This window comes from Schistocerca piceifrons, chromosome 4 (assembly GCF_021461385.2).
Source record: "Schistocerca piceifrons isolate TAMUIC-IGC-003096 chromosome 4, iqSchPice1.1, whole genome shotgun sequence".
Classification (NCBI taxonomy): Eukaryota; Metazoa; Arthropoda; class Insecta; order Orthoptera; family Acrididae; genus Schistocerca; species Schistocerca piceifrons.
In genome coordinates, this window is record NC_060141.1 from 158,804,203 (window position 1) to 158,828,000 (window position 23,798).

Genomic DNA, 23,798 nt, shown 5'->3' on the forward strand with positions numbered 1-23,798 from the left:
AACCGGAGAAAATGCGCCTGGCCACTGAAAACTGTCTGGAGCTCCGTTGTTGTACACCGTGCGACTCCAGGGAGAACGTTGAATGTAATTCAGATACTCAGCCGTATGGCGTAATCTCTGTCTCGCATTATTGGATCGCAAGGTTAACGTAACATGCATGGTTCATATGAGTGATTATTGGACATGTATAGCATTATCTACCAGTCACATACAAAGAAATTACAAACTATCGCTGCGAGTGGGCACTGATTGAAATCAATGGGGAAAGTTGAAAATTTGTGCCACTCCGGGATTCGAACTAGGTCTCCCACTTACTAGGCATATACTCTGATCACTAAGCCATCCGGACACAATGATCATCACCAACTGCATGGACTCTTCTACCACACATCCCGCCAATCCAAACTATCAACTTATCCCTACACTACGAATGTAGTGCCCCTTGCCCATTATGCCCATTACTCGCACCATTTTGCCGATTCCCGTAAGAGTTAGAACCTGATGTGCATCTGCACTGAAAAGACCACTGGCCGTCCTCGGCTTAATTATATGTATGTGATGTCAGTTCTTTCGAAGGTGTCCGAAAGAATAGAAATGATTTAGATCCAGCAGCCACTATAAATTAAACCACAAAGGAATTAGAAACGTTGTCATTGATTGAAATCAATAGGGAAAGTTGAAAATTTGTTCCGGGCTAGGGTTCTAACCCAGCTTACTAGGCAGATGCTCTGACCACTAAGCCATCCGGACACAATGGTCATGGCAGGTGCACGTACTACCCTAGCATACCTCCCGTTAAACCCAAATTCTCAAGTTATTCACACATTACTAACGTAGTGCCCATTGGCCATTATGTCTGTATTTCCTTTGTGTCTTAATTCACAGTAGCGGCTGGATCAAAATCGTGTCGTTCTTTCGGACGTGTTCAACTCATATTTATCTACCAGTGTTCACAAGTTCCATCACATTAAATCAAACACGTAACGGATTTAGCGACTCGAAAATACAGTCTGCGACCGCTGATAGCCCCAGATGTTGTCAGAAAATGGCACATAGGAACGTAAACACCTGAATGGTTACAGCTATTTGGGTATGTCTATTGCTACTCACAACTATGGCGACTGGGTCTAATCCAAAATGACTAAGACAACAGCTGTGTAAACGTCTCATCCTGTACTTCAGATAGGAACAACTTATCAAAGCCATTTCTTGGTCAAAGGACCACATCTAATGAGCTAGTTCTGTGCGGTCCAGTAGTTACCGGTCCAGTAGCAGAATATCTTTCCTTACTTTTCTAATTAGTATTTGCACTGCCATTTCATAGATATAACTCCGTGTCTTTTGTTTCTTTAGGAAACACGCGGATGTATTTCTGGGATCTTAAACGTGCATTTTAAGTCATGATTTCCGTAATCGAATTTCTTTCCGGTACATAAAACTGAAGCGTAGGTAGTCATCGTCATCGTTGAACAACACAGTGGACTACTATTCCACACGCCGTACCGCGACCAAAAATATGATGTTGAATAAAATTAATTACTGCCTAGCCTACCTTACTCTGACATAGTATAGAGTAAGTGTCATCCAATACTTCGATGCTTCAAATACCTGCAAGGTTAATATGTTGCCGAAAACAGCGCTATGAGAACTAAACACAATGACGATGCTGGAACAGGGGAAGTGGTATAGCAGAGAAGTTCGACGGGATTACTGATAAGAGCGAGAGTTGCTGAATCGACCTCTATACACCGAGATAACGAGCTGCGCTCTCGGCCTGCCGTTTTGTACACACATGCTGCGGACGCACATTTCGAACTGATTTGGCCCTCTGGGAAATATCCGCACTTTTTTTTTTAAATCACTGTGAGGTAGTACACTGTTCAAAAGAATTGGGCACACGTGTATCAACGTCTGCTATGTGAAATCTATTGTCATACAGACGACAACTGTGGTCTTATCATGTGGTTTTAGATCTTCGCTTTCAGTGTAGACAACAATTAAAATCAGTCTACATCTATTGGCTGTGTTATGCATGACAGTGTCAGTAGATCCCCACAGTAGGAAATGGGTATCGGTGCCCCTGTTTTTTCTACTGAAGTACAGAGATGACAGTTGTCAGTTGTGGACGTTGTATTCAACCAAGCACATGACATGCGAAATCTTATTGTAGCGCAAGCTGCAAGGGCGGTCTGTTTGACCGAAAACGGGTGGACCTTCGGTTGTGGTGTTGTACATGCCAATACCTCTCCATGTGTCATCCGTAGGATGTGGATACACTGCAGGGAGACGGTTCATTACATAAGGCGAGCTGGACAAGGTCGCCGACGCATTACAACACCACGTGAAGACCGATATCCGGCCATCTCAGCGATGCGGACGCTGCCAGAGCACTACCACTGTAGCCACTGTGTCCGATCAGACTGTAAGGGTTGGGTTGGGTAGTTTGGGGGAAGAGACCAAACAGCGAGGTCATCGGTCTCATCGGATTAGGGAAGGACGGGGAAGGAAGTCGGCCATGCGCTTTCAGAGGAACCATCCCAGCATTTGCCTGGAGCGATTTAGGGAAATCACGGAAAACCTAAATCAGGATGGCCGGACGCGGGATTGAACCGTCGTCCTCCCGAATGCGAGTCCAGCGTGCTAACCACTGGGCCACCTCGCTCGGTAGACTGTAAGGAACAAGTTACGAGCAAAGATCTTACGACCCAGATGTCCTGTCTGACTACCCCGTTTGACACAGCAACATCTTGCAGCTCGTGTTCAGTTCTGCCATTCCCATGTCAACTGGCAACTTCGTCACTGGCGATACGTGTTATTCACAGATGATTCCAGATACCCTCAGATGGAAGGTGACAGCCGTGTTCGTGTGCGGAGACCCGTGGTGAGTGGTGTCTGCCAAATGTTGTCCACGAAAACGACAGACTTCCAAGATTCTATGATGTTGTGGAGACGCTTTAATGTTGACAGCCACACGGACGTTATCGTGCATGTTGTGTTATAGCCAGGCATTATATCGAACAGATACGTTGGACCATGTGGTGGTTGCTGCAAGCGGTAGTGACCCTGAATTCCTTCTAACGCCGGGGACCATGGGGCGGGCGTCAGCAGGGATTTCTCGCGACGCTTGGACACAGTAATACGGGAATGGCCGGCGGTAAGTCCCGACGTAAACTCCACTGCGTGTATGTGGGACATGTTTGACAGAGGTGCTCGTGATCACCCTGTTCCGCCACAGATTCTCCTAGAACTCTCATGGATTTCACTGAACAATGGGAACGGATACCGCAGGGTGACCTCCGCAGACATGTCGGACCTCTCAGTTCTTTTTATGTATGCGATGGAGGATGTAATGATTTTTTGTTATATACTTAATTCGTGAAAGATAACGATATAATTCGGTAGCATACCCGATCTTGAATTATTGCTCAGTGGAGTGTGGCAGAGGCCCAAGGTAACGTTCCTCTAATTCTTTTGAGCCATGTTCTGCTATGCTATTAGTTCCAAATTGTCTATTATTGCTGTCTAACAGTCGAGTACCGTTTTACTAACACATATTTGCTCCTTGCAGAACGTATGTCATGACAACAGCATCTAAGCAGGGCTACAGTGAACTCTCCTCTCGAACAGGCCATAAAGACCCAACGGTACCGACCGGTCGCCGTGTCATCCTCAGCCACAGGCGTCACTGGATGCGGAGATGGAGGGGCATGTGGTCAGCACACCGCTCTCCCGGGCATATGTCAGTTTCCGAGACCGGAGCTCCGACTTCTCAATCAAGTAGCTCCTCAAGGGCTGAGTGCACCCCGCTTGCCAGCAGCACTCGGCAGACCGGATGGTCACCCATGCAAGTGCTAGCCCAGCCCGACAGCGCTGAACTTCCGTGATCTGGCAGGAACCGGTGTTACCACTTCGGCAAGGCCGTTGGCAGGGCTGTAGTAAAGTGTTTTCTAAAATCTGCTTTTGACTAATTTTAGTTCTGCATTTGGAGTAAAGGGTGCACAGTCTTGTTTATTACGTGAGGTTACTATAGCAAAATTCATCTCCAGTAAAATTACGATTGTTTTCTCTATTATTTTGATGAGCAGACATCATCCTTCAGTAGTTATTAGTCTTTCGACGCTTTTCTCCTATTCTTACACTTCCGTTCTTGCTACACCGCGGGAGGTACCTATTTTAGCCATGGTTTTGACGTACATTCCAGCGGTTCATTTTTTATTCTTCTTGCAATTGCAGGGCGCTTGTCTTATCTTCACAGATAACACCTAGCGCCACCGAGAGAAATTTTGGAAATTTGTGGTAAGGTCTTATGGAACCAAACTGCTGAGGTCATCGGTTCCTAAGCTTACCCGCTACTTAATCTAGCTTAAACTTACTTACGCTAAGGACAACACACACACCCATGCCCGAGGGAGGTCTCGAACCTCTGACGCAGGGAGCCGCCACCGAGAGAAGTGTTTTTTGCAAAGCAGGGAGAAGACGACGAAGTCGCACAATATTGTTCTTTTAAAATTATTCCTGTCGGTTGGTGACTATATAGGCGGAAATGCCCAACTGCAGATGTGCTTCGGGTTGTAACTCGCTGATGGATTAAAGCTGTATACTGGGCCAGGAGCCAGTATGATACCGTTGGCTTTCGCAGTCAGTACTCGTATGAAGATGCCTGGTGTCGGATAGAGACTCCTTATTCGTGCCTTTCGTGAACCGGGCCCTACCAACAGCATTGTCTTTTCTCTATTTATTTATTTATTTTTAATACAGGGCATCTGTCCTCCCCTTACAGGGGAGGCATTATTCACCTCCACCGACACAAGCTCTACTCTTGCAAGAAATCTTTCTCACAAAGTTTGCCAAAGAACTCCATTTTCCTTGGAGCAAGGAACTTCGTGTTTCCGAATCTAGACAAAACAAAAATCGTTAGGAAGGGCTTTGGAAAGAAAAAAAAAAAAAGGTTCAAATGGCTCTAAGCACTAAGGGACTTAACATCTGAGGTTATCAGACGACCGTTCAATAACTCGTCTGGCCATCCTGATTTAGGTTTTTCGTGATTTCCCTAAATCGCTGCAGGCAAATGCCGGGATGGCTCCTTTGAAAGGGCACTTCCGGCTTCGTTCCCCGTCCTTCCCTAATCCGATGAGACCGACGACCTCGCTATTTGGTCTCTTCCCCCACACAACCCAACCCATACCTACCATCAGCTCTCACCAAATGAAATCGGGACCCATCTGACCAGGCCACGGTTTTCCAGTCGTCTAGGGTCCAACCGATTAGGTCACGAGACCAGGAGAGGCGCTGCAGGGATTCGCATCAGTCGTCTGCTGCCGTGGCCTATTAAAGCCAAACTTCGCTGCTCTGTTCTAACGGATACGTTAATCGCGCGCCCCACATGGATTTCTGCGTTTATTTCGCGCTGTGCTGCTTCTCTGTTAGCACTCCAACGGATTCCATACGTGAAGGACTCTAGTTATCAGGGATGACCACTTTAAAATATCACAGCTTTTTCATCACTGTCTTAGAACAATTTTATTGGTGTCCTACACGGTCGCAAACGCCGCTGCTCTCGTTGGTTAAGTAAATGCCGTCGGTCACTGCATCGTCCGTGGTAAGAGGTAATGACTGAAATGTGGTATTCTCGGCACACTCTTGATACTGTGGATCTCGGAGTATTGAATTCCCTGCCAATTTCCGAAATGCAATGTTTCATGCGTCTAGCTGCAACTGCCATTACGCATTCAAAATGTGCTAATTCCAGTCGCGTGGCCATAATAATGTCGGTAACCTTTTCGTATGAATCGCCTGACTACGAATGACAGCTACGTTGTGTACGCGATACTACAGCCATCTGTACAAGTCTTATTGCTATTCGAGGACTTTTGTCGCCTCAGTGTGTAGTGTTCATTAGTAACGTGGCCGACTCTCTGGATCCGCTTACGATCGGGCACACAGTTTTAATCTGAGGTAAGTGTTCATCTACATCTACATCTAGATCTACATTTATACTCCGCAAGCCACCCAACGGTGTGTGGCGGAGGGCACTTTACGTGCCACTGTCATTACCTCCCTTTTCTGTTCCAGTCGCATATGGTTCGCGGGAAGAACGACTGTCTGAAAGCCTCCGTGTGCGCTCGAATCTCTCTAATTTTACATTCGTGATCTCCTCGGGAGGTATAAGTAGGGGGAAGCAATATATTCGATACCTCATCCAGAAACGCACCCTCTTGAAACCTGGCGAGCAAGCTACACCGCGATGCAGAGCGCCTCTCTTGCAGAGTCTGCCACTTGAGTTTGCTAAACATCTCCGTAACGCTATCACGGTTACCAATAACCCTGTGACGAAACGCGCCGCTCTTCTTTGGATCTTCTCTATCTCCTCCGTCAACCCGATCTGGTACGGATCCCACACTGATGAGCAATACTCAAGTATAGGTCGAATGAGTGTTTTGTAAGCCACCTCCTTTGTTGATGGACTACATTTTCTAAGGACTCTCCCAATGAATCTCAACCTGGTACCCACCTTACCAACAATTAATTTTATATGATCATTCCACTTCAATTCGTTCCGAACGCATTCTCCCAGATATTTTACAGAAGTAACTGCTACCAGTGTTTGTTCCGCTATCATATAATCATACAATAAAGGATCCTTCTTTCTATGTATTCGCAATACATTACATTTGTCTATGTTAAGGGTCAGTTGCCACTCCCTGCACCAAGTGCCGATCCGCTGCAGATCTTCCTGCATTTCACTACAATTTTCTAATGCTGCAACTTCTCTATATACTACAGCATCATCCGCGAAAATCCGTATGGAACTTCCGACACTATCTACTAGGTCATTTATATATATATTGTGAAAAGCAATGGTCCCATAACTCAATACTCGTACCAGTCAAGCAGGACTCGTGACCAGGCACGAAACGTCACTCGGTCAACACTTCACTTGTTTTTCCTACTGGATACATCCCTTGCTGTGGTGGTAATCCTAGGAGAATGGCCAAGGCGGAAACGGCTTAGGCACAGCCTATGCAATGCTTCCGAAATGAATCAGAAGCGAAGTGCCCACTTTTAATGAAACTTCCTGACAGATAAATAGCGTCCGTCAACCCTGCCCACGTGAAGACAGTGTTAAGCTGGCATTACAACGTCCACGACGCTGCTGGGCGATACACTCAAGATTCACCTCAAAAGTCTTCGTGTTGTTAACTGATGCATTCTAATTCTTCCTGTGTAACCCTCCACAGGCTTCAGAAACCACGTTAGGGCTTGTCAGGAGTTATAACAGCCCCATCAGCGTTATCACTTGGGCTGTCGAGTCTCAGCTGTCATCTCGACCGACTGGTACAGGAAATGTATTGAGCTGCCGGAGCGGACCGTAATACCTGGAGGAGGTGCTTGAAGGTGCAAGTGGGCGCTCTGAATGGAGCCGGGACGTAAAGTGAATGAGGCGGGCGCGATGAGCGACGCGCCGTAGCTGGCGCAGCAGTAGCCGCCGGCGGGCGGAGTCCGTGGCCGCAGAGTCAACGCCCGCTGCCGCTGCCCGCTACACCACAGGCCGGCCGGCTCTCGGTGGCGCACGCTGCACAGCGCGCACTGGCGCCTGGCTGCGGTACGGCGGGCAGTTGCAGGCGGGAGACTCTTACGGTACCCGTAAGCGCAGAGGAGACTGTCAATACTACCGAGAGTTGCGCTTGACCAAGACTACGATTCTTAGTCTTGGTTGGTTGATTCGAGGGAGGGGGCCAAAGAACGAGGTCGTCGATCCCATCGGGTTAGGGAAGGATGGGGAAGGAAGTCGGCCGTGCCCTTTCAAAGGAACCATCCCGGCATTTGCCTGGTTATGGAAATCACGGAAAAGTTAGATCAGGATGGCCGGACGCCGGTTTGAACCGTCGTCCTCCCGAATGCGAGTCCAGTGTGCAAACCACTGCGCCATCTCGCTAGGTAGTGGTTTTGGTACAGCACATAAATGACGTAGTAAATGCCAGCATTACCGGTAGCATTGCCAGGGAAATAAACATAAATGAATATTTGAGAGAGAAACTGTGAGCCGACGAATTATCTTTGTTTGATTTGCACGCAAATTAGAGCTGCGCATCGTTCAGTGTTAGGCCATTATGTATTTTAAAATCTTACAAAATATAAATTGCGTTTTTTAAGTAACAAGAATCACTTTAAATGAGAACATTTTAGGTTAGGCTTTACCGTGACTGTTATTGACATTAAATGAAACAACAAGTTTACTGTTACCAGCCACCGTTTTATTTATCTCCACGAAGCGTTTCAAAGGTTTAAACCTCCATCCTCAGGTGGATTTACATTAGTTAGTATGACATTTGTGTGTGTGTTCAAAAAATGGTTCAAATGGCTCTGAGCACTACGGGACTTAACTGCTGAGGTCATCAGTCCCCTAGAACTTAGAACTACTTTAATCTAACTAACCTAAAGACATCACACACATCCCTGCCCGAGACAGGATTCCAACCTGCGACCGTAGCGGTCGCGCGGTTCCAGACTGTAGCGCCTAGAACCGCTCAGCCACGGCCGGCTGTGTGTGTGTGTGTGTGTGTGTGTGTGTGTGTGTGTGTGTGTGTGTGTGTGTGTTGTGTTACGATTTTTTGGAGGAACTTGTGGCACTGTCTAATGGAGAAACAAGACACTATTTCAGAACATGGTTTTGGCTTTCTTCTGACAAAAAATTAAACTTATATCTAACGGTAAACATAAAATAAGTAAGATAGAGTACCTCCAGTGGTCACAGGTTCCTTTCGCTGTCATAACGCAACCCATGTATACTGTCATATTTTTAAACAAATATGGCGCCTGGAAACTGCTGGGTGCAAGGTTCGTATAGGAGCAGAGAAGACATTATCGTAAAGTACAAAGAATTAACTGGTCATGATACCTCGGCGCTTTTGTGCAACCAAAGCAATCACTTTTGATGCAAATGCAGTTTACATGCACAATCACATCAAAATTTACATAATTATTGTTTTGTGCACAGGAAACTGTTGTTGTTGGTAAGTGTGAAAGTTGTTTAGCAATAACAGAAACAGGTTTTATGTAAGTTCGGCGAGGTGTTGAAGCGGTGTTTGACACGTTTTTTGCGGTTGTTTTAAGTTTATCTGTTTTTTTTTGAGGAAATTGCGTTTTCTATTACTATATGATAATTTTTTTTATTTTTACTAAAACAGCACTCTTTCACGTCAGAAATCAACAATTTTCGAATAAAATCTCAATTAAAGATTGATATTTTCAGTTTTGCTACAATAGTCTCAATGCTTAAGTAACAGACAGTTGGATAACTATGTGGAACAAAACTGTTCCGTAGGCTACGTGGCCCTTTATATATCCTCACTCAGTTTCTAGACGGTTCACCGCTTCCTGTTTCTAGGGAACCTAATAACACTCTGATCGCATACGCAACCGAAGTGATTAAAATGAGGTACGCCCAATAAATATGCAACACACATAACGTTCAGATAACGCGTTTCAATCTTAAGTGACCAAGGCTACTAGGAAAACTACTGCGGTCTCCGCTTACTAACGGTAGCTTACGGTAATTTTACAACTCTATTACTGCCACATATCAATGAACGGAAGAGAATACTACGAGCATGGGTCATTTCATAACGCAGACCAGTAGTATACGGGGTACCATCGAATTCCACCGATAAATTTCCGCAAGTTTTTAAGGATATTTTCTGAATATTTCGGTAAAAGGGATCCATGGTATCTGGGGATCAATAACAAATAAAGCAATTACGATTTTTTTCGTTTGCTGCTCCAATTACCCCTGTCTCTGTCAAAATAGGTTCTCAACAGTGAGAAAATCTGTAATATCTAATTACCAAAACATAGGATACCCAACCCTCCTTTGCAAAGGTACTGTGATGTTGTTGACATCGCTGCGAGAACAGCCTAACACAGCGTCATGCTGCTGTCCTTTCATCACCTATTCACGAGTTGCGTATCGACCAGTTCTTCTTCAGTAAACCTATCCCGCTGCTATTGCTGTGAGCATAAAACTAACACCACAAAAAAAGAAAAACAACCGAGACAGAACGGCGCAGTATTGAATGCAACCTGAGAGCGAAGAGTAAACTGGATGGTACTTTTATCAGTAAATATCGTACGGGGATAGAACAACTTTATTTCCAAATCATACAAACAGCACATACCAATGCTACTTGCACTGATGTGCAGATATTTCCAGTGCAACAAAGATACAAGGATAGACGGACGTACTAAATCAAACACAATGTAACTACTCTGTAACAAGTCACCGGAGACCATAAGTCTCTTGTGCTAAAACACTCAGCAAATATTCCTGAATAACGTGCGGAATTTTTATCGGTGAAGTTAACACAGATTTAAAAAAACGACAAATGTCGCTTTAATACAAAACGTGCTGAACGGGCAACATTATCCGCCAGCGTAACCGCGAATGTTAAGCGATCTCTTCAGGAAAGGGGGGATATGCTGGCCCCGGATTCAGTCCGACCAGCGAATTAACGACTAGGTGTTTTTATATGGTTTCCCACGTCGCAGTAGGTGAGTACCGGCATGGTTTCCATGTTCCGCCTCAGATACACGCTATGCAAACATTTAATACACTTTCTCACGGAATTTACTCTATACCCAGACAGACTGGGTACACTACTTCTGTCATCGGGTGTGAATAGGAGACTGATATCTTAGCTGTTCGGTCTCCTTAAATACTTAACCAGCATCAGCAGGCAACCTTATATGTGTAGCGAGCAAGACCCCTGTGACGAAGGAAATGACAAAATTCCAGGAGTAACTGCGAATATTATTACTGAAACCGAGTAACCGTTTATCAGTTTTACAGAAAGATTTTGTTCATGTTGTTAAGGCTGCAGAGTGTGTCTGGCAATCTATTGCTCTTGATGAAGTGACTGATGACACTTAATGGAACTGTTTCTATTACCACTATCTCTTTAGAGCAAAATACGCAAAATCGCAGAGATATTTGTAAACTAGGGTAGGAATAAGGCACTGCATCTGATCACAATAATTTTGGCAGTTTTCTCTTGCCGACAGAATCAGGATGATGAAAATCGTTCTCAGCAACGAGAATCCAACTGATTACCTCCTGATGGAATGATAGTGGAACTTACAGATAGCGGTTTAAGGAAGGCAGAAAGAATGTGACAACGGAAAGCTAAATACAAATAAACGCTTAAATAACGCAGTACGAGAAGAAAGCAAATGGAAATCCTCCTTGGAGGAACTGTCCTAGCCTCAACAGAAAACTCTGAAAATTTAAATTGAGATGTCAAATGGTTCAAATGGCTCTGAGCACTATGGGACTTAACATCTTATGTCATCAGTCCCCTAGAACTTAGAACTACTTAAACCTAACAACCTAAGGACATCACACACAACCATGCCCGAGGCAGGATTCGAAGCTGCGACCGTAGCGGTCGCGCGGTTCCAGACTGAAGCGCCTAGAACCGCTCGGCCACGCCGGCCGGCTGAGATGTCGAGGTAGGGACTGGAAGCCTCATTGATCGATGGCAGAGTGGAAGAATGAAGGAAGATTAGGGTTTAACGTCCCGTCGACAATGAGGTCATTAGAGACGCAGCAGAAGCCCGCAATGTTTTAATGATAGAGAAGGAAATCGGCCGTATCATTTCAAAGTAACTATCCAGGCTTTTGCCTGGAACGATCTGGCATAATCACGGAAAACCTAAGAAGGATGGTAGGATACGGATTTGAACCGTCATCCTCTCCGGTGCAGATGCCACCACGCTCGGTGACAGACAGCAGTGAGCAGGTGATGCCCTTCAGAAACGTAAACAATAGCTTTCTCATCCTACTCGACAAACGCCATGTGCGCGAAATAGTTCGTATCATTCTTCCCCTGTCACGGTACAAATGCTTACGCGGAAATGGACTGGAAGCTGTGGAGCTAGTACAGACTTCCCGAGGGGAAGGTCGCAACCCCTTCCTCGCTTGACCAGTTGTTTCGCCTGTTACGGAACGCTTTCTCCAAAAGCGGGTACAATGGAGAAAGCAGTCGGGGAACCGGTGGCCGCCCGAAGCCGCCACTTGTACCGATGATGATTGATACCGGCCGTGGACTGGCGTAACCAGAGCGTAAACAGCGGGAGGGCCCCGAGAGAGCTGCGAAGATGCGAAGTTGCCGCAGCCTCCAGGGAGGCAAAGTAGTTTCTAAACCGCGAACTGTAACTTCAGTCAAAATGTCTCGGCTTCAAATTAGTTGCAAGCAAATCATAAATGTTACTTAATTGAAACGCTCAGCTGCCGACAGGTGGTGTTGTATACCTCGATGGGGACAGCTGAAAATGTGTGCCCCAACCGGGACTTGGACCCGAGATCTCCTGCTTAGGGTTTCCGGGTTCGATTCCCGGCGGGGTCAGGGATTTTCTCTGCCTCGTGATGGCTGGGTGTTGTGTGTTGTCCTTAGGTTAGTTAGGTTTAAGTAGTTCTAAGTTCTAGGGGACTGATGGCCATCGATGTTAAGTCCCATAGTGCTCAGATCCATTTGAACCATTTTCTCCTGCTTACATGGGAGACGTGTTATCCTTCTGAGCCACCGAGGACAGAGATGGACAGCGCGACTGCAGGGACTTATCCCTTGCGCGCTTCCTGTGAGACCCACAATCCCAACTGTCCACAATCTACATACGTGATGTTCCTGATAGATATTTGCCCATCCACTCATTACTCGCGCCAACTTAGGAGACGATTCCCGTAAGAGTTGGGGCAACCTGTGCGCATTCGCACAGACGAAGGTCAATGGGGCACACATTTTCAGCTCTCCCCATCGAGGTATATCAACACTTGTCGGCAGCTGAGGGTTTTAATTAATTATCATTTATTCTAGAGAAGCTGCACGGTCATCAATGGTATCTGTTCATTCGAGAACAGTTACTGTCTTAATAAATAATAAATGTGTTTCTCACCAGATGCTTCAGATCAAGAATACCGTCTAAGTTGAGCAATAACTACATAAGTAGTCCGCAAGTCACATGTCGGTATGTGTCGGAGATTATTTCCGGTACCACTATATGATTCACTCTTTCCTGTTCAATTCGGGAATGGGGCGTGGGAAGAAGGAGAGTCGGTCAGCCTCTGTATTGGCTCTGATTTCTCGAATTATATCGCCGTGGTCATTTCGTGAAACGTATGTAGGCGGAAGTAGTATGTTGTCAGACTCTTCCCGGAAAGAACGCTCTCGAAATTTCAATAGTAAGTCTCTCCATGATGCACAACACCTCTCAGGTAGCGTCTGCCATTGGCGTTTGTTGAGTGTCTCTGTAACGCTCTCGCGCCGACAAAACGGTCCAGTGATGAAATATGCCGCTCTTCTTGGGATCTTCTCTATCTCTGCCTTGTTATTTTCATAGACTGATAAACAGCAGTCAAGAATCGGTCGAGCAAGCGCATTGCAAGCCACCTCTTTAGTGGGTGAATTACATTTCCTTAAAATCTTTCTATGAATCTCAGTCTGGCATCTACTTTTCCTACTATTCGTTTTATACGGTCATTTCACTTAACTGCCATTGTTAAAGGTTCACCATCCACTGCTGGATACGTCAGTCCGCCACCAGCAATGGAGCGTGAATCTTTGACAATGCCATTCAACTGTGTTGACGAGACATCAAGAAAGTCACAAACGTCGGCCAAAGCTGCCGTGACCAACAATCTTATGCATAAAGTGCGATAAATTCGAAAAATAAGAGGTAGAAAATCCGTGTATAGTTCATAGATTCATTTGTTCCTTTACTGTGGCGTATACCATAATAATTGCGGCTTGAACTGATGTGACGACGCAGATTTCGAAATCTGTCACTAAGCAAAGAAACGGTAACAAGTTTCTACTGATGTTGCAAGCGGCAAAGTGGTCCACTCACAGAAGGAGTGAAATTTGAAGCAAAAACGCCTGCACCGAGCAAGGTGGCGCAGTGGTTAGACACTGGACTCGCATTCGGGAGGACGACGGTTCAATCCCGCGTCCGGCCATCCTGATTTAGGTTTTCCGTGATTTCCCTAAATCACTCCAGGCAAATGCCGGGATGGTTCCTCTAAAAGGGCACGGTCGACTTCCTTCCCCATCCTTCCCTAATCCGATGAGACGGATGGCCACGCTGTCTGGTCTCCTTCCCCAAAACCAACCAACCAACCAAAAACGCCTGGCACTGTGACCAGCTTGAGAACCAACATCACCGGTACTGAATCTGTCACAGTGCGATATCTCACAAGTGAACACCGATGCTTATGTGGGCGTGGCTACAGATTAGCCGATGTTTACATTCCCGGGTGCCCGGGTGTTCTGTTTGAAACAACCAGCGCTGGGCGACACAACAACCGCGTTTTCTCAAGGCTGTAGCGCTTTAGCACACTAGCGGCTGTCCTCGCTACAAAAAGCGAAGCTGTCAAGTTTTTCAGAACACAGCTACTATTATGGTGTTAGGTTAGCATATTTTCGAAATTACCTGTCGACCTCGAGATATGTTAGATGTATGTTGCTCTGAAGTCACGAACGTACTTGAGAAAGGCTGTCGTTTGTCTCCTGCTTCGTTTGGTGTGCCGTCTCTTACCACAGCATTCTCGCCAAAGGCAGAACTGGTAATTGTTGCACGTAGCTTAGATTACTATTCTATCCTTTGCCTGGAGTTATTTAGGACGAACACAGTTATTCTGTCATAGCAGCTGTGATGGGATCTGAACAACACGGCGTGTCTCAGTCCATATTTTCAAGGTTGGTTTCTAGGAGCTACTCTGGTACTTAACGTGACTTAAACTTGTAACAACGTTTTGTATATGCTAAACTGAACGCGCATTAATTAGCTTGGATAGGAGACAGTAAACAAAATTATGTATGGTACAGCTCTCCACTGCAAAACTAATCTTCCGTTTGTTGAGTATTAGACTTTATTTGTATGTTCCACATACAAGTAGAGAGATTCGTCTTTGTGTCGGTTTTACCCAAACAAATTACTGTTCCCGATTTTATTTGTGATATAACGCTATGTAACAGCCATTATGTTGCTTACAGTACAAGTAGATGCACTTTTATGTGTGGCAAACGCTATTTAACAGCCGTTATGTTTCTAACGGTATAGGTAGCTGCACTCTTACGTGTGACAAATGGATGCCAGTAAGTTTCCCACGTGCCGACGTATTGGTTGATAACTCAGCGACTATTTCAACGAAACATTCTCCAGAACTTCGATGCTACATCTGAGTGGGTTTGTAATACGAACGTGTGTGTGTGCTAAACTAGTCTGTGCCTGACGCTGCAACGAAAATTCCTCCCCTTCAACTTTGGAAATGCATCACGCAGGCCACTGCTCGACGACTTGTCTTCCTGCAAGGAACAAACAGGAAGCATGTCACGGCAAGGGGATTTTGTTTCGTGTACTCTGACTTTTCGTCATATCGACCAAGGAACTAGACAGGACTTTAGAAAGTCATTCTGACTGTCATTATGTTCACGACAGAGTAAAAGACTTCGTGACAGTCAGTCTCACGGTATTACGATCAAAGGAGGTGTACCGTGGTGGGGGTGAGACAGAACATCTGCTGGTTCCAGCCAAAAACCAAGCTATAGACCACAGTTTAAAGTAGTGAGAGAATTGTCTTTATACTCCATAACAAAATAATTTTGTTCTTTATAGGAACGAACAGATGCACTGACTCACTACTAGAATTATGTTCTGCACACATCTTTACATCTGTCTTGTGTAGATATGAAGACAGAGTGAAGCTTTTCAAAATTAATGAATACTGAAAATCACCGTGTCAGGCAACGAGAACCGTAATGATTCACTTGCGAAACTCATCGAAGTGGGCGGTGCCACATATTAAGAGCGACACACTAGGACCATAAGAAAGTAAACTGTTTCCAGAATGAAATTTTCACTCTGCAGCGGAGTGTGCGCTGGTATGAAACTTCCTGGCAGATTAAAACTGTGTGCCGGACCGAGACTCGAACTCGGGCAAGTAGAGCATTTGCCCGCGAAAGGCAAAGGTTGCCAATTCGAGTCTCGGTCCGGCACAAAGTAAACTGTGTTGGCAATTGTTGAGAAAAGTACATATGAAAACAACTATTACAATAGTATTCAGTAAATGCTGCTCCTGTAAAGCAGAGAAATGGCGATAAGATATCGCCAGGAGAATAACTGTGGTCGAAGTTCGACCATTTTCCGCCAGGGGATGCCTTATATGTCAATTGTCAACCGCCAGACACTGTTACCTGCAAAATCAGTCGGATGAATGTTAGAATCGTTCATAAAACCGCCGTAGGGTTCAGTTCTTTCACCATCCGCCAGAATGAGACGATGCTCATTCTCCTATCATCATCGTCTGTTGCCTCTGACACTAAATACACGACAAGCGTATTCCTGTTTTAGCCTGCTCGGCTAATTCTTTACCTGACACTGTACACAAATTGACCACCTCCCTCACAGGTTAGCGGTTAGCCACGTCGTTTAATGTACGCTGATGAAGCTGTAAATCACCCACAAACGTTGCTACACACACTTTTAACATGCTTGTCTGAAATCTCAGATGACGATAACGTTTAAAATACAGTACATTTTAAGATCTGTTTTCGAATCATGGGTATCAACAGACAACGGGACGAACATCAGTTACTCAGAAGCATGGCGTTGTGTTAAAACTAGATGCTGACCACGGTCGCCAACTTAAAGTATCGTTTTGGGCGGCAGACGTATATACACGCACAGTGGTGGCAACTCCATGAGGCTGTAGGATGCCGGCCGGCAGCGCAGTAGCGTCTTCCGCGGCTCCGCCTCCAGCTGCCCGCTTCCCGCCGCTGGTTGCTCGGGGCTCTGCGCCGTGCGTTGTTTGTGTACTCACCGGCTTCAGTGGACGCCCAGAAGGCGGCTTCGGCGTCCTCCTCTTCGGCGGTGGGCCCGCCGGGCAGCGCCTGCCTCTCAGACGGCATGACACCTGCCGGTGCTCTCACTGGCGCGCGATCACTAGGCCGTGCCACATGGCCGGCAAGCAGACGCCTCGCACTCGCGACCACACACTACGACACCCACGCCACGACTGCGCTGCTCCAGTCGGCCGCCCTGCCTGTAGACGACGCCGCCGGGCCGAGCTCTGCCGAGGGGGACCGACGCGAGCCGAGTTGTAGGCCCTGGTGCCCGGAGCCGAGGAGACCTACTTCGGCGTCTTGGGAGTAGGGAGAAGGCATCACCGCGCCACCATTCACTAAAACAGTTATCCGCGGCGTTCCCGCTGCCGACCGCTTTGCCCGCCTGCTCTTGCGTGGGAGCCACCACCATTCATGACCGCTCGCTCTCACGACTTCGTATCTCGGTAGTGCGTGAAGTCGAACCCCTGCGCTGCCAAGCAACTGCAGTTGCTCCTCCAATAGTTATGCACGACCCACTATAACCGGTATCCAGTGCGGTGTGGAACATGGCTACCTTGGTGACTGAGACTGAACGACAATATGACGAAGAAGAGAGACCTACTGCATCTACGGAAATTGTGCAAATTAGTACGAATACTGACAGCTCCCACGAATTTTCCAAATGATTCGATTCCAGCCTGCGCTATCGAGCAGTATGGGCCATAGAGCGTTTTCAGGTACCTAAAATGTGTGGTCATAAAAATGTAGGATGGCAAATGTTGCCTCTTTCACGTGTTATATGCAAGGTTACAGGCATGGTTTACAGACAGCACGAGAAGAGACCAGCATGACAACATTTTAAATGGCTCTAAGTACTATGGGACTTAAAATCTGAGGTCAGCAGTCCCCTAGACTTAGAACAACTTAAACCTAACTAACCTAAGGACATCACACACATCCATGCCCGAGGCAGAATTCGAACCTACGACCGTAGGACAACATTTATCATCGCACAGTTCATGGTCATATAGTTAAAAAAAATGAGTAGGTACGTTCAAACGGCATAAGGTTGAAACCAAATAATGACAAGATGGAAACATTTAAAAAACAAGGTTGTTGTTGTTGTGGTCTTCAGTCCAGAGACTGGTTTGATGCCGCTCTCCATGCTACTTTATCCTGTGCAAGGTTTTTCATCTCCCAGTACCTACTGCAACCTACATCCTTCTGAATCTGTTTAGTGTATTCGTCTCTTGGTCTCCTTCTGCGATTTTTACCCTCCACGCTGCCCTCCAATACTAAATTGGTGATCCATTGATGCCTCAGAATATGCCCTACCAACTGATCCCTTCTTCTAGTCAAGTTGTGCCACAAATTTCTCTCCTCTCCAATTCTATTCAATACCTCTTCATTAGTTATGGTTAGTTAGGTTTAAGCAGATCTGAGTTACAGGGGACTGATGACCACAGATGTTAAGTCCCATAGTGCTCAGAACCATTTGAACCACTAATTATGTGATCTACCCATCTAATCTTCAGCATTCTTCTCTAGCACCACATTTCGAAAGCTTCTATTCTCTTCTTGTCTAAACTATTTATCGTGCATGTTTCACTTCCATACATGGCTACACTCCATACAAATACTTTCAGAAACGACTTCCTGTATTATTTAATCGTATGGCTAGGGCCCCCCGTTTGGCAGACCGTTCGCCAGGTGCCGGTCTTTCAATTTGACGCCAATTCGGTGACCTGCAGTCGATGAGGATGATAGGATGATGATGAGGACAACACAACACCCAGTCCCTGCTCGGAGAAAATTTCCCGACCCAGCCGGGAATCGAATTCGGTCCCAGAGGATTGACAATGCGTCACGCTGACCATTCAGCTACCGGGGTCGGACATGAAACACGGTAATATGGTGATAATCTAGAACCTTCCATGGCAGCTCAAATAGCCTGAAGTTTCTTGGAAAGATAGCACATAAAAATGTAGTGTGCAATGGAATTTCACAAGTGCATCACGTATCGCAAAGAAACCACTACAGTTACTTAAGAGAAGCTGATTCAAGACAGCGACGAAAACGTGGTGGTCACAGAGCTTCGATTGATCGAAATGATCGTCTTTAGGGTCCAAAACGATTTTACAGTACGTTGTATTGGAATGTATTCTCAAGATATAGCTACACTTTCCATACTAAGGTGACAAAAGTCATGGGATACCTCCTAATATCGTTACGTGGGATGGATTCAACAAGTCGTTGGAAGTCCTCCGCAGAATTACTGAGCCGTACTGCCTCTGTAGCTGTCCATAATTGCGAAAGTGTTGATGGTGTAGGATTTTCTACATGAGCTGACCTCTCGATTATGTCCCATAAATGCTTGATTGGATTCGTGTTGGGTGATCTGGGTGGCCAAATCATTCGCTCGAATTGTCTAGAATGTTCTTCAAACAAACGAACAACTGTGGCTCGGTGATAAGACATCGTTGTTTGGAAACATGAATTCCTGAATGACTGCAAATAGTCTCCAAGCAACTGAACATAACCATTTCCAGTCAATGGTCGGTTCAGTTGGAACAGAGAACCGACTTAATTCCCTGCAAACACAGTCCACACCATTATGGAGCCACCACCTACTTGCAAACAGCCCTGTTGACAGCTTGGGTCCACGTATCCGCGGGGTTTGGGGACTCGTCCGACGACGCCCCGGTTTTCCAGTCGTCCAGGGTCCAAACGATGTCGTCACGAGCCCAAGAGAGGCGCTGCAGGCGATGACGTCTGCTGCCATAGCCAATTGACGCCACATTTCGCTGCACTGTCGCACGGCCGGCTCTAATTTCTGCGGTTATTTCACGCAGTGTTGCTTATCTGATAGTACTGGGAATTCTAACCAAATACACTTTTCTCAGTCGTTAAGCTAAGGCACTGCGTTGTCCGTGGTGAGAGGTAATACCTGAGGTTTGTTATTCTCACACACTTTTGACACTGTGGATTTAGGGAAATTGAATTCCCTAAACGATTTCTTGAAATGGAATGTCCCATGCGTCTAGCTCCAACCACCATTCCTCGTTCAAAGTCTCTCAATTCCCGTCGTGCATGCATAATCACACCGGAAACTTTTTCACCTGAATCACCGGAGTAAAATGGTTCAAATGGCTCTGAGCACTATGGGACTTAACATCTGAGGTCATCAGTCCCCTAGAACTTAGAACTACTTAAACCTAACTAACCTAAGGACATCACACATATCCATGCCCGAGGCAGGATTCGAACCTGCGACCGTAGCGGTCGCGCTGTTCCAGACTGAAGCGCCTAGAACCGCACGGCCACACCGGCCGGCACGCTATCCATCGACGCTGGGCGTAGCTTGAAGGAAGTGATGAATAGCGTTCACTTGAGCTGAATCTAGCTCCACGGCGCAAAAAAGAGACGGTAAATATCATTCATAAATCGCATTTGAATGGCTCATCTGTCTGCAGGAAGCATTTTCGATAGATCCTTAAGAGCATTCGTCGCGAATAACTCTTTTAATTTTGGAATCTAATTACATATATTTTGTGGCACAGTCCTTCTTCCTCCGAGGAATGCAAGTGCAGAAATTGCGGAGAGCTGTTGTAGTCTTTGGAAAGTAGGAGAGAGCCGATAGAGCATCTCGTGTATAGTCAGCGTACCAGGATAGCTCAGCTGGCAAGAGCAGTGTCTATGAGAGGCAGGAAAGATTAAAGTTTTGGTTCGGCCCCCAATTTTAATTTATACCGAAATTTTATTACAGAGCGTCTTCCGCTGCGAAGTGAAGATTTTATTCTGGGATGTGAAAATGAGCGCATGTGCCATCTCATCAAGAGAGAACATACCATTTGTTTTAGATTATATAGAAGTTCGCAGTGGTAGCTGAAGCCGTCTTGTGGTTACGATCAAGGGTCGGAGTTTAGAAAGTAAAAAGAAATGTTCGAGAGAGGAGGGGGAGTCGAACCCGCGTCGCCTGGACTGCAGGGTCGGAGTTTAGAAAGTAAAAAGAAATGTTCGAGAGAGGAGGGGGAGTCGAACCCGCGTCGCCTGGACTGCAGAGAAGGCGCGAGGTCGCCGGCAGCCGGCAGCCGCGTCACCCCGTACAGTTTGGGCCTCTCTCCTCGCATGCCTACACGCCTCCTCAGCTGTTGCGTCACTTTGCGCGCCTGATTCACAACGAGAGCGAGAGCGCGCGCGCGCCAACAGGTAACAGCTCGCTGTCGCCTACACACCGTTCCAACTTAGGGCGCGTCTGATTCTTGGCGCACAAACTTTGCTGAGGTCGTATACTGACAAGGACAGGGGTAGAATGCGGTGCTTGCTCCCCGGTACTGCACGGGAAGGAAGGAATGCAACAGCCCTCACACGTGCAACAATGTTGTCAAACCGTCAATGAATTTATCGTCTGGGGGTGTCTATTAACGTACAGTCAATACTAGAAATCTTGACGAGCATCGTCCATTCAGACGTTCAGTATTTCATGAACCACCCACATGAGGTTAGTGTGCACTGTTTATGTTTTCAGTTCCTCTTTGTGCATATTATGGTATGAAGAAAAAATGGCTCTGAGCACTATGGGACCTAACTAACCTAAGAACATCATACACATCCATGCCCGAGGCAGGATTCCAACCTGCGACCGTAGTGGTCGCGCGGTTCAAGACTGAAGCGCCTAGAACCGCATGGCCACTGCGGCCGGCATGGTATGAAGAGAAATGGTTCAAATGACTCTGAGCACTATGGGACTTTACTGCTATGTTCATCAGTCCCCTAGAACTTACAACTACTTAAACCTAACTAACCTAAGGACATCACACACATCCATGCCCGAGGCAGGATTCGAACTTGCGACCGTAGCGGTCGCGCGGTTCCAGACTGTAGCGCCTAGAACCGCTCGTGCTATGAAGAATTTTAGGATGGTCCACGGAGGATTTTCTATCACACTGCTTATGTTTGTTAGTTTGAAAATGTAGTACAGACTGGAGAATTACATAGCAGTTCGGGAAAAGTGCTTCCACTCCTAAAAATGTCATATATCTGCAAAGCCAGTAAGAGGTCAGGAAAATGCTTGTCAGTTTGTCCAAATCCAAATTATTTCCGTACAAATCTAAAAAAAAAAGTTTTTCGTTAATAGCCTGAACATATAATTGCTAGACATATGCCGCCACTCTCATCAACGTATTTTGTTTCTCTATTTCATCTCCTATCAACATTAATACATTGCTGTGCTATGCAGGAATGATCGAAAAATAGTTTATGAAACATTCGGGTACAAGATATTGATTTGTCAGTGAATTAACACGTGACCAGACGCTACAATTTTTTTCAATCATTCTCGGAACCAATTTCTCTTTTTTACTGTTTCCTTTTGCTTGTAAGCCATTTCTTTTTCTCAGTCTTCAGACTGATTTGATGCGGCCCTCCAAGAATTTCTCTCCTGTGCCAACCTCTTCGTCTCAGAGTAACACTTTCAACCTAGGTCCCCGATTATTTACTGGATATATTCCAGTCTCTGTCCTTCTCTACAGTTTCTACCCTCTGCAGTTCCCACTAGTACCATCCCCTGATGTCTTAACAAATGCCTTATCATCTTGTCTCTTCTGCTTGTCAGTGTTTTCCACAATTCCTTTCCTCTCCGATTCTTCGCAGAACCTCTTCATTCGTTACCTTATCAGTCCACCTAATTTTCGACATTCCACTGTAGCACCACATCTCAAATGCTTCGATTCTCTTCTGTTTCGGTTTTCTCGCAGTCCATATTTCACTACCATACAATACTGTGCTCCAAATAGATGTTCTCAGAAATTTCTTCCTCAAATTAAAGCTTGTGTTTGACACTACCAGTTTTCTGATGGCCAGGAATGCCCTTTTTGCCATTCAAAGTCTGCTTTTGGTGTCCTCCTTGCTCCTTCCCACATTGATTATTTTACTGCCTAGGCAGGAGCATAGCTTAACTTCGCCAAGTTGTGACCATTAATACTGATGTTACGTTTCTCGCTGTTCTCATTTCCGCTATTTCTCTTTTCTTTCGTCTTTCTTCGATTTTCTCTCAATCCATATTCTGCATCCATTAGGCTGTTCATTCCATTCAGCAGATCATGTAATTCTTATTGACTTTCACTCAGGATACCAATGTCATAAGCGAATTCTGTAACTGATATCCTTTCACCTTGAATTTTAATTCCACTCTTGAACCTTCCTATTATTCCCATCATTGCTTCTTCTATGTACAGATTGCACAGTAGGGGTGAAAGACTACATCCCTGTCTTACGCCCTTTTTAATCTGAGCAATTCGTTTTTGGTCGTCCACTCTTATTATTCTCTCTTAGCTCTCGTACATATTCCATATTAACCATCCCTTCCTATAGCTTACGCCTACTTTTCTCAGAATTGCGAGGATCTTGCACCATTTTACATTGTCAAACGCTATTTCCTGGTCGACAAATTCTATGAAAGTGTCTTGATTTTTCTTTAGTCTTGCTTCCATTATCAACCGCAACATCGGAATTGCCTCTCTGGACCTTCACCTTTCCTAAAACCAAACTGATCATCATCTAACACATTCTCAGTTTTCTTTTCAATTTTCCTCCAGATCATTCTTGTCATCAGTTTGGATGCATCAGCTGTGAAGCGGAATGTGCGATAACTCTCGCAGTTGTCAGCTCTTGCAATCTTTGGAATTATGTGGATTATATTATTCCAGAAGCCAGATGGTATATCGCCAAATTCATACACTCTACACACCAACAAGAACAGTCGCTTTCTTGGCACTTTTAGAAGTTCTAGTGGATGGTACCTGTCCCTACTGTCTTATTACTTAGGTCTTCCAAATCTCTTTTAAATTCTGATTCTAATATTGGATCCCCTATTACTTCAAAGTCTAGTCCTGTCTCTTCTTCTGTTACATTAGACAAATATTC

General features: G+C 45.7%; 1 protein-coding gene across 3 annotated transcripts in view; it reads right to left on the reverse strand.

Moving 5' to 3' along the window:
• The window catches only part of LOC124794736 (protein TANC2), a 653,277-nt gene that overhangs the window by 528,978 nt on the left and 100,501 nt on the right, over window positions 1-23,798 (reverse strand). The window contains exon 1 of one of the 3 annotated variants that reach the window (XM_047258337.1): window positions 16,871-17,049. The exons of the other annotated variants lie outside the window; for them this stretch is intronic. Within the exon in view, the coding sequence (XP_047114293.1) occupies window positions 16,871-16,958 (88 nt within the window). The 5' untranslated portion in view covers window positions 16,959-17,049. Of the gene's footprint in view, window positions 1-16,870; window positions 17,050-23,798 lie in introns of those variants that run through there. 3 annotated transcript variants of the gene reach the window in all.